The sequence below is a fragment of the Petromyzon marinus genome, chromosome 80 (genome assembly GCF_048934315.1).
Source record: "Petromyzon marinus isolate PM22_M1 ecotype Great Lakes invasive population chromosome 80, UKy_Petmar_22M1.pri1.0, whole genome shotgun sequence".
Taxonomy (NCBI): domain Eukaryota; kingdom Metazoa; phylum Chordata; class Hyperoartia; order Petromyzontiformes; family Petromyzontidae; genus Petromyzon; species Petromyzon marinus.
Genome location: NC_133746.1, coordinates 11,007,912 through 11,022,741, shown reverse-complemented (window position 1 = coordinate 11,022,741; position 14,830 = coordinate 11,007,912). Strand labels below are relative to the sequence as shown.

General features: G+C 53.9%; 1 protein-coding gene across 1 annotated transcript in view; it reads left to right on the top strand.

Annotated features, from left to right (window-relative positions):
- LOC116958660 (IgGFc-binding protein-like) overlaps positions 1 to 14,830 on the top strand; it is a 93,844-nt gene that overhangs the window by 65,901 nt on the left and 13,113 nt on the right. The window contains exons 20-29 of the mRNA XM_076057297.1: positions 939 to 1,216; positions 1,864 to 2,066; positions 3,628 to 3,772; positions 5,494 to 5,744; positions 6,389 to 6,681; positions 6,855 to 7,126; positions 7,615 to 7,814; positions 9,362 to 9,500; positions 11,773 to 11,957; positions 14,368 to 14,471. Coding sequence (XP_075913412.1) covers positions 939 to 1,216; positions 1,864 to 2,066; positions 3,628 to 3,772; positions 5,494 to 5,744; positions 6,389 to 6,681; positions 6,855 to 7,126; positions 7,615 to 7,814; positions 9,362 to 9,500; positions 11,773 to 11,957; positions 14,368 to 14,471 — 2,070 coding nt within the window. The remainder of the gene's footprint in view (positions 1 to 938; positions 1,217 to 1,863; positions 2,067 to 3,627; positions 3,773 to 5,493; positions 5,745 to 6,388; positions 6,682 to 6,854; positions 7,127 to 7,614; positions 7,815 to 9,361; positions 9,501 to 11,772; positions 11,958 to 14,367; positions 14,472 to 14,830) is intronic.

Below are 14,830 nucleotides of genomic sequence, written 5' to 3'. Positions count from 1 at the left end.
TAATATTGGTCGCGAAAGCCTACGTGTTAAACTGTCTATGATGCAGTGTTGAATCTATGGTGCAGTTTTGAGTCTATGGTGTAGTGCTGAGTCTATGGTGCAGTGTCGAGTCTATGGTGCAGTGTGGAGTCTATGGGTAGCAGTGTTGAGTCTATGGTGCAGTGTTGAGTCTATGGGTAGCAGTGTTGAGTCTATGGTGCAGTGTTGAGTCTATGGTGCAGTGTTGAGTCTATGGGCAGTGTTGAGTCTATGGTGCAGTGTTGAATCTATGTTGCAGTATTGAGTCTATGGTGCAGTGTTGAGTCTATGGTGCAGTGGTGAGTCTATGGTACAGTGGTGAGTCTGTGGTGCAGTGTTGAGTCTGTGGTGCAGTGTAGAGTCTATGGTGCACTGTTGAGTCTATGGTGCAGTGTTGAGTCTATGGTGCAGTGTTGAGTCTATGGTGCAGTGTTGAGTCTATGGTGCAGTGGTGAGTCTATGGTACAGTGGTGAGTCTGTGGTGCAGTGTTGAGTCTGTGGTGCAGTGTAGAGTCTATGGTGCACTGTTGAGTCTATGGTGCAGTGTTGAGTCTATGGTGCAGTGTTGAGTCTATGGTGCAGTGTTGAGTCTATGGTGCAGTGCTGAGTCTATGGTGCAGTGTTGAGTCTATGGTGCAGTGGTGAGTCTATGGTGCAGTGTTGAGTCTGTGGTGCAGTGTAGAGTCTATTGTGCACTGTTGAGTCTATGGTGCAGTGCTGAGTCTATGGTGCAGTGTTGAGTCTATGGGCAGTGGGGCAGTGTTGAGTCTATGGACAATGTGTAAGAAAGAACGCATAACCTGGTTCCGAGCAGCTGGGTGACAAATCCTCATTTCCCTTACCGAGTGTTCATCCATTTAACCGCACGGCCCCCTTCCCCCCCCCCCACCCCGTCCCCCGCTCCTCTCCTCCGCCGACAGGGGCTTCGACGACATTGGCCGCCCCGTGGTGATCGATCCGGTGGGCTCCGGCGTGGCGGCCCAGCCGACCTGGTGCGGCATCCTCAAGGACCCGCTGGGCGCCTTCTCCAGCTGCCAGGCGTCCGTCGACCCCGAGCCGTTCTTCGCCAACTGCGTCTTCGACCTGGTGCTGCTGCAGTTCGACCCGGTCGTCCACTGCAAGGCACTGCAGGCGTACTTCGCCGCCTGCGTCAAGGCCGGAGCGGCCACCCAGGAGTGGAGGAGCGCCGCCGTCTGCCGTGAGTGTCGCGTACCGCCGACGCGGTGCCCAGTCCAGCGGTGGGCCGGTGGCGGCGGTGGTGGCATCCCTCATCGTTCGATCAGGGATGGTGGACGGAAACCACCAACCCCCCGCCACACCCCCTACTGACCATCCCCTCCCAGATGTGCGGTGTTTTTCCGTCGGTGCTCGCCACCGGGGATACGTTCCGGAGGCGCTCGTGATTTTGGCGAATTTCGCGGGCAACGGTTTTGTCGCTCTCATTCCCTTTGTCTCATCACTTTCTCGCAATCGCCCATTAATTCATCCATCCACTCACTCACTGGCCCCTTCACTCACCCACCCATTCACCGAGTCACCCACCCAGTCACCCACTCACCCACCCATTTACCCGGTCACCAAGTCGGTCACCCATCCAGACACCCACTCACCCAACCACTCACCTGGTCACTCACCCAGTCACTCACCCAGTCACCCACTCGCCCAACCATTCACCTGGTCACCCACCCGGTCACCCACCCAGTCACCCACTCACCCAACCACTAACCTGGTCACCCACCCGGTCACCCACCCGGTCACCCATGCAGTCACCCACTCACCCACCCATCCACCTGTTCAGTCGCCCCCGTGAGGCCGCACTGCGTCTCTGTCTGCTGCCGCCCACAGCCGTCCCGCAGTGCCCCGCCAACAGCCACTACTCGTACTGCGCTCCGCCGTGCCCCGTGTCGTGCGTGGACGGAGCCGTCGAGGGGCAGTGCCAGGGAGACTGCGTTGAGGGCTGTGTCTGTGACATCGGCTACGTCCTGGAGGACGACGCCTGCGTGCTGGCCGACCAGTGCGGCTGCCTCTACAAGAACAAGTACTACAAGGTGATGCACTGCCTACTGCGGGTTCTTGTTGCTGTACCATGAGGTCATGTATTGTATGTAGAACTTTTTTTACACCGTACATCACCTTCACGGTGCCTCGGAGATGTCAACTATCTCGCCTGGTGTGCAGGAGCCCGTGGGTTTGATCCCAACCCTGACGATGCCCACTGCTGTATATTTGGAGTCTCCGTCTCTCTCAGCATCATCACAGTGGCTCGGAGATGTTGACTACCTCGCCTGGTACACAGGAGGCCGTGGGTTCTATCCCGACCCTGACGCCTTCTGCTGTATATTTGGAGTTTGCGTGTCTCTCTCCCCGTGGTCACTGCGCAGATTTCTCTCGATCTCCTGCGGGTTTTTCCCTCCACATTTAGAATTAACATCACCATGCGTTTAGAGTATTTCCAGGTGACAATGATATCAGCCACTTGATTGATCTGCTATAATTTGTGATAGCTAGGGTCAGTTTCCGAAAGAAAACTGCTACATAGCTCAGTGGGGCCTGAGACCTGATTACAATCTTCTATTTAAACAAAGACCTTGATGTTTACATTTCAAACACCTCTAGGGCATCTTCCCAACAAGGTAGAAAGCCGAATTCTGTATATATATGTAGCTTTAGGGTACAAACAACAGGAAAAACCTGAAATTGTCGTATTTTTTATTTTAAGGCCCCCAAACCTCGATGTTTAAGTTCCCCATAAATATGTTTGTGTGCATGGTGTCATCCAGAAACCGTTCAAAATTTAACAGTGCGGTTTTCCTTTTCGGTTGATAGGAGCCTTGAACAGCAAATGAAATGAAAGCGAGAGGCACTGGGGTTCTATCTTTTATTGTGTTTGAGATATTTAGGATTCAATCGGTTTTGAACGAAAACATCGGCGTTTTATGATGTTCGCATCACGATGATTCGAGAACGGTAAACGATAGAGGACAGTCTTGATTTGAAGCTTTCGTGACTGCAGGAATCCATACTCTTTGGTTATTCTTTTGGTAAAGTCACGTGGTAGGTAGAAAAAAATAATAGATCACGACGTTTCGATCGCAACACAAGCAATCGTCATCAGGTGGGACAACCGCAGCAACAACAATCTGCTGAAGTAGGCGAGGGATCTCCCGTGGCACGAGGTTTTATAGTAGGCCTCGGCAGTAGGGGGGGGGGAGAGAAGGGGGGGGAACGAGGCGGGGCAGAAAGTGGACCCCGCAGCAGCACCGAAGTGATAGAGGACAGCTTCCCCTCATAGACTATTAAAGTTCATTAATGTTTGTTCTTTCGAATAACAAAAGAGAACGGGATCTTTAAATCGAGCGGCTTCCCGTGATGGGTACGTCTTTAAGTAGAAGGCGCCGAATCAAAGTCGTCAACCCATTTTCATTTTTGCCGGAAAATACCGAACGTTTGGAGCAGTTTTTAAGCGGTCTGATCGTACGCTAAAAAAATGTAACAAAAAAATCAAGGTTCATTATCATCTTCATTGAAAACTTTTGCCCCACATACCCCGCCCCCCCCCCCCACCCCCCTTCGCAAACTAAAGATGACCCCGTTTCCGATTCGCTGCAGGTTGGCGACACGTTCATCTCGGACGACTGCACGAGCTCGTGCCTGTGCGACGCGGGGGGCATCGACTGCCAGGCGTTCGCCTGCCCCGAGTTCCACTTCTGCGCCGTGCTGGAGGGGGGCAAGGCCGGCTGCCAAGCCATCGCGAGTGAGGCCCGGCCCTGGGGCGGGGGGGGGGGTGAAGGTGGGGGGGGGGGGGCGCGACGGGGCACGGCGTCTGTCGAGGGTTGCACCGCCAACGGCAGCAGCAGCAGCAGCAGCAGCCACCGCCTGTCGCCATTAAGCGGTGGCGACGTCGTCAACCGCGGTGCTGGTGCCACGCTCGGTGCACTTTGAGGCCACGTGAAGTGTCGAAGGCCTTGCGAGTAGCAGGGGGTCTGTATTAATGCGCCTGCAAATCTCCCATTGCGATGGTGGGCGTCCACCTAGGACCCCATTCGAACACACAGTTCCAATGGTCTCGGCTAGCCAACGAGAGTTGACAATTGGAAATGTCATCATCGCTTGCAGCTGGGGTTGGTATCGTCCCCCTCTCCCCCCCCCCACCCTACGCCTACTGCCGAGGGGGTAAACGGGGGAGGTTTTAGGACTGTGGCTTATGCAACTGCAATGGCTGCTTTGGGTGCACGGTCCAAGCCGCCCCGGAGACCCCGGCTGACGGAGGAGGCGTTCCGGCTGGCTGAGGAAAAAGCGACAGGCCCACTCCCACCGTCTACAGCATCCCGCGTCAGAGAGGATGGGGGAGGGGGGGGGTGGGGTTGGCGTCGTCCTCTTTCTCGTCTCGTATGCCGAGGGGGAAATGGGCGAGGTTCAGGACTGTGGCTCGCGCAGCTGCAGCGGCCGCATTGGCCAGACCTCCCCGGAGAACCCTGGCTGACGGAGAAGATGGTTTCCGGCTGGCCCGAGTGAAAGCAACAAGCCCACACCCCCGCCGTCTGCAACATCCCATGGCCAGGGACGAGGAGGCTTTCCACGGCTCCCGTGGGTGCGCCCGCAGTCAAAGGCAGAAACCTTTGCAACAGGCGCCGCCACACGATGCCCACTCGGTGCCGGGTGGCGGCGACGGCTACGCCGTACACGGCAGCCCATAAGCCGGCACTGTGGGGGCATCGGCAGAGGCACCACCAGAGGTTGTTGGATCGCACGCGGAGCGTTGTTTGCGTGAAAGTCCCTTCCCATGGGTGGTCGTCAGGGAGGGGCCATACCCTGGGTCGGGTTTGGTGGGTTTTTGGGTTCGGTAGTTGGGTGGGTGAATAGGTGGGTGCGTGAGTGGGCGGGTGGTTGGGTGGGTGGATGGGTGAGTGGGTGGGTGGGTGGGTGGTTGGGTTTGGAGATTGGGTGAGTGGGCGGGTGGTTGGGCAGGTGGGTGGATGGGTGAGTGGGTGGGTGGGTGGGCGGGTTTGGAGATTGGGTGAGTGGGCGGGTGGTTGGGCGGGTGGGTGGATGGGTGAGTGCGTGGGTGGGTGGTTGGGTTTGGAGATTGGGTGAGTGGGCGGGTGGTTGGGCAGGTGGGTGGATGGGTGAGTGGGTGGGTGGGTGGGTGGTTGGGTTTGGAGATTGGGTGAGTGGGTGGGTGGTTGGGCGGGTGAGTGGATGGGTGAGTGGGTGGGTGGGTGGTTGGGTTTGGAGATTGGGTGAGTGGGCGGGTGGGTGGGTGGGTGGTTGGGTTTGGAGATTGGGTGAGTTGGCGGATGGTTGGGCGGGTGGGTGGATCGGTGAGTGGGTGGGTGGGTGGGTGGTTGGGCGGGTGAGTAAGTGGGTGGTTGGGCAGGTTGGCAGCTGTGGGACACACCTCACTATCTCTCTTCTCTCCCTTCTCCACGTGGTGGCCATCCCCGCCGCCCCCCCCCCCCACCACCACGCCCAAAGAGCACTGCCACGCGTCTGGTGACCCGCACTACACCACCTTCGACGGCAAGTACTTCGACTTCATGGGCACGTGCACCTACACGCTGGCGGCGCCGAGCCCCAGCTACGCGGGCTCTCGCCCGGCGGCGTGGCACGTGCTGGTGCAGAACGAGCACCGGTACGGAAACGCGGCCGTGGCGTACACGCGGACCGTGGAGGTGCGGCTCGACCACGACGTCAACGTCAAGCTGCTGTTCGGCGGCGCCGTCCTGGTGAGTTGAGAGTTGGGGTGGGGGTGGGGGTGGGGGTGAGTTAGTTGTCAGGGGGAGGGGGGACGGCATGGGGAAAGAGTGGAGGGCAATGGGCGTGGCTAAGCCGCTGCATGTGGTGAATCACGCGCAGATTGTCCTGTGAAACTCACTTCACGTGGGTGGTGCGTCGAGGAGGAGCCTGTCACCCCCTGGCTCTGCCAGCTAGAAAGCGGCACAGCAGCAAAAGTGTGTGGACTAATCTCCATCTGTTCCATCTCGCTGCCTTCTACTCATGGGTGGGTGTCGATGGGGAGCCGTACCCCCTTGCTCTGCCAGCTATAAGGCGGAACTAAGCAAAGATTTCGACTCCAACTGGGTCTGTATGCATGGGGATAGAGTGTTTCCCCCTCGCTCGCACTTGTGGGATTTCTCCCGGCGCCCCGGTTTCCTCCCACACCATCTATAGTGGACTGCAGAGCTTGGGAAATTGTTGACACACTGGCTCCTCGCCGCGTGGCTGCTGCTGCTGCTGCTGCCTTCCTGCCTCTGGAGTCGCCCTCTCTCCCTCTCCGAGAGCGAGCGGGCACGGTGCGCTGGCGGCCGCGGGTCGCGGGGCGAAATCAGAACGAGCCCGTCGTTTCGCTTCCCCGTCTGGCGAAACGCAGGTGAACGACGAGAGCGTGAGCCTCCCCGTGGGCCTGCCCAACGGCACGGTGGTGAGGGCCGGCAAGTTCGCGGTGCTCTCCTTCCCGGCGGCGGGGCTCACCGTCAAGTACGACGGCTACAGCTACGTGGACCTGCGCCTCCAGGCGTACTACGCGCGCAACCTCAGCGGCCTCTGCGGCGACTTCAACGGCGACCCGGGCGACGACTTTGCGGGGCCCGACGGGGAGCTGCACGCCACCGCCTACACCTTCGGCAGCTCCTGGCAGTACCCGGTCGCCAGCAACAACTCGGCGTGAGTCGCCCTCCGCCGTTGGACCCCTCCACGTAACCCTAACCGTGGCATTGTCCCTACCCCTAGACCTCAACCAGGGCAGCTCCTGGCCAGCAACAATTCAGCTTGATGATGGTGGTGATGATGATGATGATGATGGTGAAGTGCTTTTGCTCTCCCCACCGCCACCACAGCTGCGGGTTCGACTACGGCCGAATGGTGAAGCCGAACGATGCCGACTTGGCCAGTGCCGCCGAGCCGTGCAGTCCCCTCAAGAGCGCGACGTCGCCGTTCGCCGCGTGCTTCGAGGCGGTGCCGCCCGAGCCCTTCCACGGCAACTGCGTGTTCGACCTGGCGCTCACGGCGCTCAGCGACGAGCTGCGCTGCTCCCACCTGCAGGGTTACTTCGACGCGTGCCTGGGCAGCGGCGTGACGCTCGGCGAGTGGAGGGCGTCCTTGAATTGCCGTGAGTAGGGGGGGTAGGGGGGGGGGGAGGGTTCCCCGCTTTTCCGTTTAAATGTGTAAGGACGTCGGATATCTAACGAGCCGAGTTGGAATTGGAAGAAAATATAAAAAGTGGTGGAGGAAGTCATACATTCCCACCCCACCCCCCCCCCCACCCCGGCGCACCACACCACCAATTTTAGAAAGATATGGACCGTGCCAACTTAACCTGAGCGTCAACTAATAAACTTGCGCATCGAGACGGGTGACGTGTCCAACAATTGACAGCCATCCCCCCCCCGCCCCTCGAACGAAGCTCTCAATCAGCTCGGTACACCGTGCGCCTTACAAGTTGAAATAATTATGAAGGCCTTGCACACGTCCGAGCAGAGCCGATGGCGAACGCACGTTGAGGAAGCGTCACAGAAATTCGAGCATGTCGAAAGATTATTTTTCTCATCCTTCCTTCGTTATTTTCCTCCCTTTCGCCTGCCCTGGTCCACCCGACAGCGCTGAGCTGCCCGGCAAACAGCGCGTACAAGGGGTGCGCGTCGCCGTGCCCGAGCGCGTGCGGCTTCTCCAACGCCGCGTGCCCAAAGAGGCAGGCGTGCGTCGAGGCGTGCGAGTGCAGCCCGGGCTTCTTCCTGCACGACGGAGCCTGCGTGGACGCGGCCAACTGCGGCTGCACCATGGACGGCATCTACCATCCCGTGAGGCCTGGTCCGCTTCATCTGTGCCCGGATCCTAATCTACCGTCCCGTGAGGCCTGGTCTGCTTCATCTGTGCCCAGATCCTAATCTACCGTCCCGTGAGGCCTGGTCCGCGTCATCTGTGCCCAGATCCTAATCTACCATCCCGTGAGGCCTGGACTGCTTCATCTGTGCCCAGATCCTAATCTACCATCCCGTGAGGCCTAGTCCGCTTTATCTGTGCCCAGATCCTAATCTACCATCCCGTGAGGCCTGGTCTGCTTCATCTGTGCCCAGATCCTAATCTACCATCCCGTGAGGCCTGGACTGCTTCATCTGTGCCCGGATCCTAATCTACCATCCCGTGAGGCCTGGTCCGCGTCATCTGTGCCCGGATCCTAATCTACCGTTCCGTGAGGCCTAGTCTGCTTCATCTGTGCCCAGATCCTAATCTACCATCCCGTGAGGCCTAGTCCGCTTCATCTGTGCCCAGATCCTAATCTACCGTCCCGTGAGGCCTAGTCCGCTTCATCTGTGCCCAGATCCTAATCTACCATCCCGTGAGGCCTAGTCCACTTCATCTGTGCCCGGATCCTAATCTACCATCCCGTGAGGCCTAGTCTGCGTCATCTGTGCCCAGATCCTAATCTACCATCCCGTGAGGCCTAGTCCGCTTCATCTGTGCCCAGATCCTAATCTACCATCCCATGAGGCCTGGTCCACTTCATCTGTGCCCAGATCCTAATCTACCATCCCGTGAGGCCTAGTCCACTTCATCTGTGCCCGGATCCTAATCTACCATCCCGTGAGGCCTAGTCCGCTTCATCTGTGCCCAGATCCTAATCTACCATCCCGTGAGGCCTAGTCTGCTTCATCTGTGCACAGAGGGAGAATGTATCTATCACCGCGCGAGGCCTAGTTTGCTTCAAAGCCTAATTATTTTACACACCACATGAGGCCTGGTTTATGTCATCTGTGTCACAGCCCAATTCCTTCATCATCAAGTGAGGCCTAGTTTTTCGTCATTTGTGTCAGAGCCTAAGTCCTCTACCGCCACGCAAGGCCTAGTCTACTCATCTATCACAAAGCCTCTTTCTCTAACACGACATAAGACATCTTCAACTCCTATTATATTTTGATTTATAGCTTTCGTGACTGCAGGGATTCATATTCTTGGTTCTTTCGGTAAAGTCACGTAGAAGGGAAACAATAAAATAATAAAAATATAAAAAAATAAAATTCTCACGACGTTTCGACTGCAACACAAGCAATCATCATCAAGTGTGAAAATCACAACAAGAAAATTTGAAAAAAGTGGCGGTTATTATTTTATATTACCTAAACCTCTGCCCCTACATAAAGGGGAGGGAGCATGTCCTAATGCCGAAGGGCCGGGTCATAAAGAGGAAGGGCAAGGCACTACTAGAGGTTGAAATACCCTGCTGCTTTAAGGTAACAGATCTATAGCATGAAATATGTGCCGCAGATTCGTCCGCGGGCCAACCGGTGGATATTAACTTTGAGATCGTTCAAGCCTACCCTCCCAACGGCCGTTTGCGTGTGTGCAGGTGGGCGACGATTGGTGGTCATGGGATTGCTCGCACCACTACACCTGCTACTCGCAGTACAACATCTCGGACGACCCCAGCGGGTGCATGGGCAACGAAGTCTGCTTCCTGAAGAACGGAATGCTGGGATGTCACCCTGGTAGGTTGCGCGGTTGGCGGCAAACCGTGATCACATTGCGCATAGACTAACGGTGCATATATACGAGCATTGCCCATAGACTAGCAGTGTCCGCCTTGGACTGGCATTGCACATCGACCAACAGTGAGCACAGGCTAACACTGCAAATGCACTAACGCTTTACACAGACTTACACTGCACTCGAACTAACACCGCCCATGCAGAGCTAACTGAGCCGTTAGCTCTTTTTTCAGAAACGACCTGGCTATCACAAATGATAGGCCAACGAAATGGATTATCGCGTGGAGATTTATAGCGGCCAAATACTCGAAGTGCACGTTTCTAAATGTGGAGTGGAAACAAAACTCGAGGGCCCGAAGAAAAAAAAATCCACGCGACCTTTGGGGAAAGCATGCAAACGGTAGCACTTCGAATCTGTAGAGTTTCCAGTTTGGTGGCTGCACGCGAACGATTTTAGCGTAAGTTTGTAAGTGAACTCGGGGGTCCACACGCACACGATGACGGACGTGAAGACTTCTCGAGGGTAGATCCCAACTCGGAGTCTGTACGATAGGGGAATGCCACGCTGGGCTCTCAGGCCACGTGCCACACACAGCACGTGCACAGCCGTGCTGTTGGGCCGGTGTGTTTACAAATGCCTGGGCAGGTTCTTAGTCCCAATCCGTCACTGTCCACTACGTGGTGTGCAGATACGATGTTGTTAACAGTATTTTACCTATGTTAACATAGATAATAGGTGTTTTTTTTACCCTTTTATCAGGCAACGAAACTGACACGTTTTTCTTATGAGGGATCATGTTTGCATTAACCACCAATACCTGCGGTCAAAATGCAAACAAACAAAAAACAGCACTCTCATAATGTATGTGGCATTGTCCTTGAAATTGATTGGTCCACACCAGAGACAGCTTTTGTTAGAGCCCAGTCTCACGTTGGTGTTGGACCAGATGACGCCAAAAGGCGCACAACTCAAAGACAACGCCACCATCAGAGTATTGAGAGCTCGGGGTAAGTATTGTGGTTAATGCAAGCATGATCCCTTGTAAAAAAAAGGTGTCAGTTTTGTTGCCAGATAAAAGGGTAAAAAAAACTATTATCATATTTTGCTACTGGCAAAGGAGGTCTCATCATATATTAACATCCTTTGCTATGTGAACTCTCATAACAATAGCTCACCATAACGACCACCTTTAGTGGACGAGGCAAACGCTTTCGCATTAACGCTAGATTGTAATCAGATACAACAACAACAACCACATTAAAACAACATGTACTGTACCGTTATTGACTCGTTGTGAACACCACATACAATTATATACATCCAAATAAACCATTCAGAACTCGTTCGTGGGTAAGGTCACACCTACGCTTAATGCAGTTACTCCGTCCCTGTGAAACAGTGTCTTTGCTGTAACAATTTACGGCATTGACGGCGCATTATTTACATCAATAATCAGGTCAATTGCAGCAGTTTTTTACCTTCTTCTGTGCTGTTGGCCATAGCCATACTCCAGTAACGAGCATTATGACGTAGAATGCACACCGTTATGACGCGGAATGCGCACCGTTATGACGCGGAATGTGCACTGTTATGACGCGGAATGCGCACCGTTATGACGCGGAATGCGCACCGTTATGATGCAGAATGTGCACAGTTATGACGCGGAATGTGCACCGTTATGACGCGGAATGTGCACCGTTATGATGCGGAATGTGCACAGTTATGACGCGGAATGTGCACAGTTATGACGCGGAATGTGCACAGTTATGACGCGGAATGTGCACCGTTATGACGCGGAATGCGCACCGTTATGATGCGGAATGTGCACAGTTATGACGCGGAATGCGCACAGTTATGACGCGGTGGCGTGCACGATGATGCGGTTTCTGACGAGCTCTTATCTCGACCTGCGGTACAGTGACACGGCACACGGAATGATACGGTAACGCAGCGGCGGCGTACCCTCAGTTACTGGTCCCGCCGCCATCTCATGGCGCGGCGCGCGCGGTGGTACGTCGTGCCTCGCCAAACTTTATCGGTACATCGCTCGTGGGGAAATCCTTTTCACTCAATGCGTTTCACCGCTCAACGCGGCACCTTTCGGGGACGCATCTACGACCCGCCGCCGCGTTAAATGAGGACTTGACGTAATAAGATTACCCGATTTAATTATCGTGCTCCAGCCACTTTCACGTGCGCCCGCATCCTCTTCACCGATTGTCGTGTTCGTTGCTCTTTCCCCACCCCACCCCCCCCCCGCCCCTGCTTTAGCCGAGGTGCGGCTGTCGTGCCAGGATGAGCGGATGTCAGCCCACATCCCCAAGGTGCTGGTGGCGGGCCACAACGCGAGCGACTTTTCGCTCAACGACGGCACGCCCCCGGGATGCTCGCCGCTCGACAACGGCCAGTTCATCGTCTTCGACATCGGCATCGTGGACTGCGGCGCCGTGTGCCAGGTGCGGTGTGCAACAGCTCTTAAACTCAACCGTGGACTCAACACTGCGCCGTAGACTCAACACTGCGCAATAGACTCAACACTGCACCATAGACTCTACACTGCACCATAGACTCAACACTGCGCCATAGACTCAACACTGCACCATAGACTCAACACTGCACCATAGACTCAACACTGCACCATAGACTCAACACTGCACCATAGACTCTACACTGCACCATAGACTCAACACTGCACCATAGACTCTACACTGCACCATAGACTCAACACTGCACCATAGACTCAACACTGCACCATAGACTCTACACTGCACCATAGACTCAACACTGCACCATAGACTCAACACTGCACCATAGACTCTACACTGCACCATAGACTCTACACTGCACCATAGACTCTACACTGCACCATAGACTCAACACTGCACCATAGACTCAACACTGCACCATAGACTCAACACTGCACCATAGACTCAACACTGCACCATAGACTCTACACTGCACCATAGACTCAACACTGCACCATAGACTCAACACTACAACATAGACTCAACACTGCCCCATAGACTCAACACTGCACCATAGACTCAACACTGCGCAATAGACTCAATATTGTCACATAGACTCAACACTCCACCATAGACTCAACACTGCACCATAGACTCAACACTGCACCATAGACTCAACACTGCACCATAGACTCAACACTGCACCATAGACTCAACACTACACCATAGACTCAACATTACAACATAGACTCAACACTGCACCATAGACTCAAAACTGTACTATAGACTCAACACTGCACCATAGACTCAACACTGCGCCATAGACTCAATATTGTGACATAGACTCAACACTGCACCATAGACTCAACACTGCACCATAGACTCAACACTGCACCATAGACTCAACACTTCACCATAGACTCAACACTGCGCCATAGACTCAACATTGCGACATAGACTCAACACTGCACTATAGACTCAACATTGTACCATAGACTCAACATTGCGACATAGACTCAACACTGCACCATAGACTCAACACTGCACCATAGACTCAACACTGCCCCATAGACTCAACACTGCGCCATAGACTCAACATTGCGACATAGACTCAACACTGCACCATAGACTCAACACTGCACCATAGACTCAACACTGCACCATAGACTCAACACTGCACCATAGACTCAACACTGCACCATAAACTCAACACTGCGCCATAGACTCAACACTGCACCATAGACTCAACATTGGGCCATAGACTCAACACTGCACATAGACTTAACATTGACAGAAGACTTAACACTGCACATAGACTCAACATTACCCTACGTACACTTAACACTGCCCAGAGACTTAACACTACCCATAGACTAACATTGCCCATAGACTAACACGACATGTAAACTAACATTACACATAAACTCGCATTGTACATAGACTAACACTGCACATAGACTAACATTGCATATAGACTAACACTGCACATAGACTAACATTGCACATAGACTAACATTGCACCTAGACTAACACTGCACATAGATTAGCATTGCACATAGACTAACATTGCACATAGACTAACACTGCACATAGATTAACATTGCACATAGACTAACACAGCAATAGACTAACATTGCACATAGACTAACACTGCACAGAGACTAACACTGCACATAGACTAACACTGCAATAGACTAACATTGCACATAGACTAACACTGCACATAGACTAACACTGCACATAGACTAACATTGCACATAAACTGACACTGCACATAGACTAACACTGCACGTAGACTAACATTCCACATAGACTAACATTGCACATAGACTAATACTGCACATGGACTAACATTGCACATAGACTAACACTGCACATAGACTAACACTGCACATAGACTAACACTGCAATAGACTAACATTGCACATAGACTAACACTGCACATAGACTAACACTGCACATAGACTAACATTGCACATAAACTGACACTGCACATAGACTAACACTGCACGTAGACTAACATTCCACATAGACTAACATTGCACATAGACTAACACTGCACATAGACTAACACTGCACATAGACTAATACTGCACATGGACTAACATTGCACATAGACTAACACTGCACATAGACTAACATTGCACATAGACTAGCATTGTCCGTAGATTATTCGATTCTTGCAATGATGATGGAAGCAGGGATGCCGTTCAAGAGCTAAGATGCCCAATGTGAAGTTCCAGCTGCCGCTGGCCACGGTGACAGAGACGGGTTCAGCAGAGGGCGAGGGCTCGCGTAGCGTTGCCATTCCTCATCCTCCCATCGAGGGATCGCGCGACCTTGTTGGGTCCGCAACAGCACGAGTTGACGTGGCTGTCGGTGATTTCTGCCATCCCTGCAGGAGACGGACTCGCAGATGATCTTCTCCCAGACGCTCACCCTCAAGTCGGCCAACAGGAGCCTGCCCATCATCCGCAACTTCAACGACATCCAGGTCCCGCTCACGTACGTAAGCGCGTTCAACTAAGCGCGGTCGCGAGATCCCGCACGCGGTGCGGTTCCTTCTGTCCAAACACCGACGTGCAGTTAAGCCCCATTTAATGCGCGTCCGTTCGCGCAACGCCTTTCCACTTTAACGTGGTTTTTATTTTTTTGTGATGGACTATTCGCTGTAACGGGAGTCTAGCGTGTGATGGACTACTCGCTGTAACGGGAGTCTAGCGTGTGACGGACTACTCTCTGTAACGGGAGTCTAGCGTGTGATGGACTACTCGCTGTAACGGGAGTCTAGCATGTGACGGACTACTCTCTGTAACGGGAGTCTAGCATGTGACGGACTACTCGCTGTAACGGGAGTCTAGCAT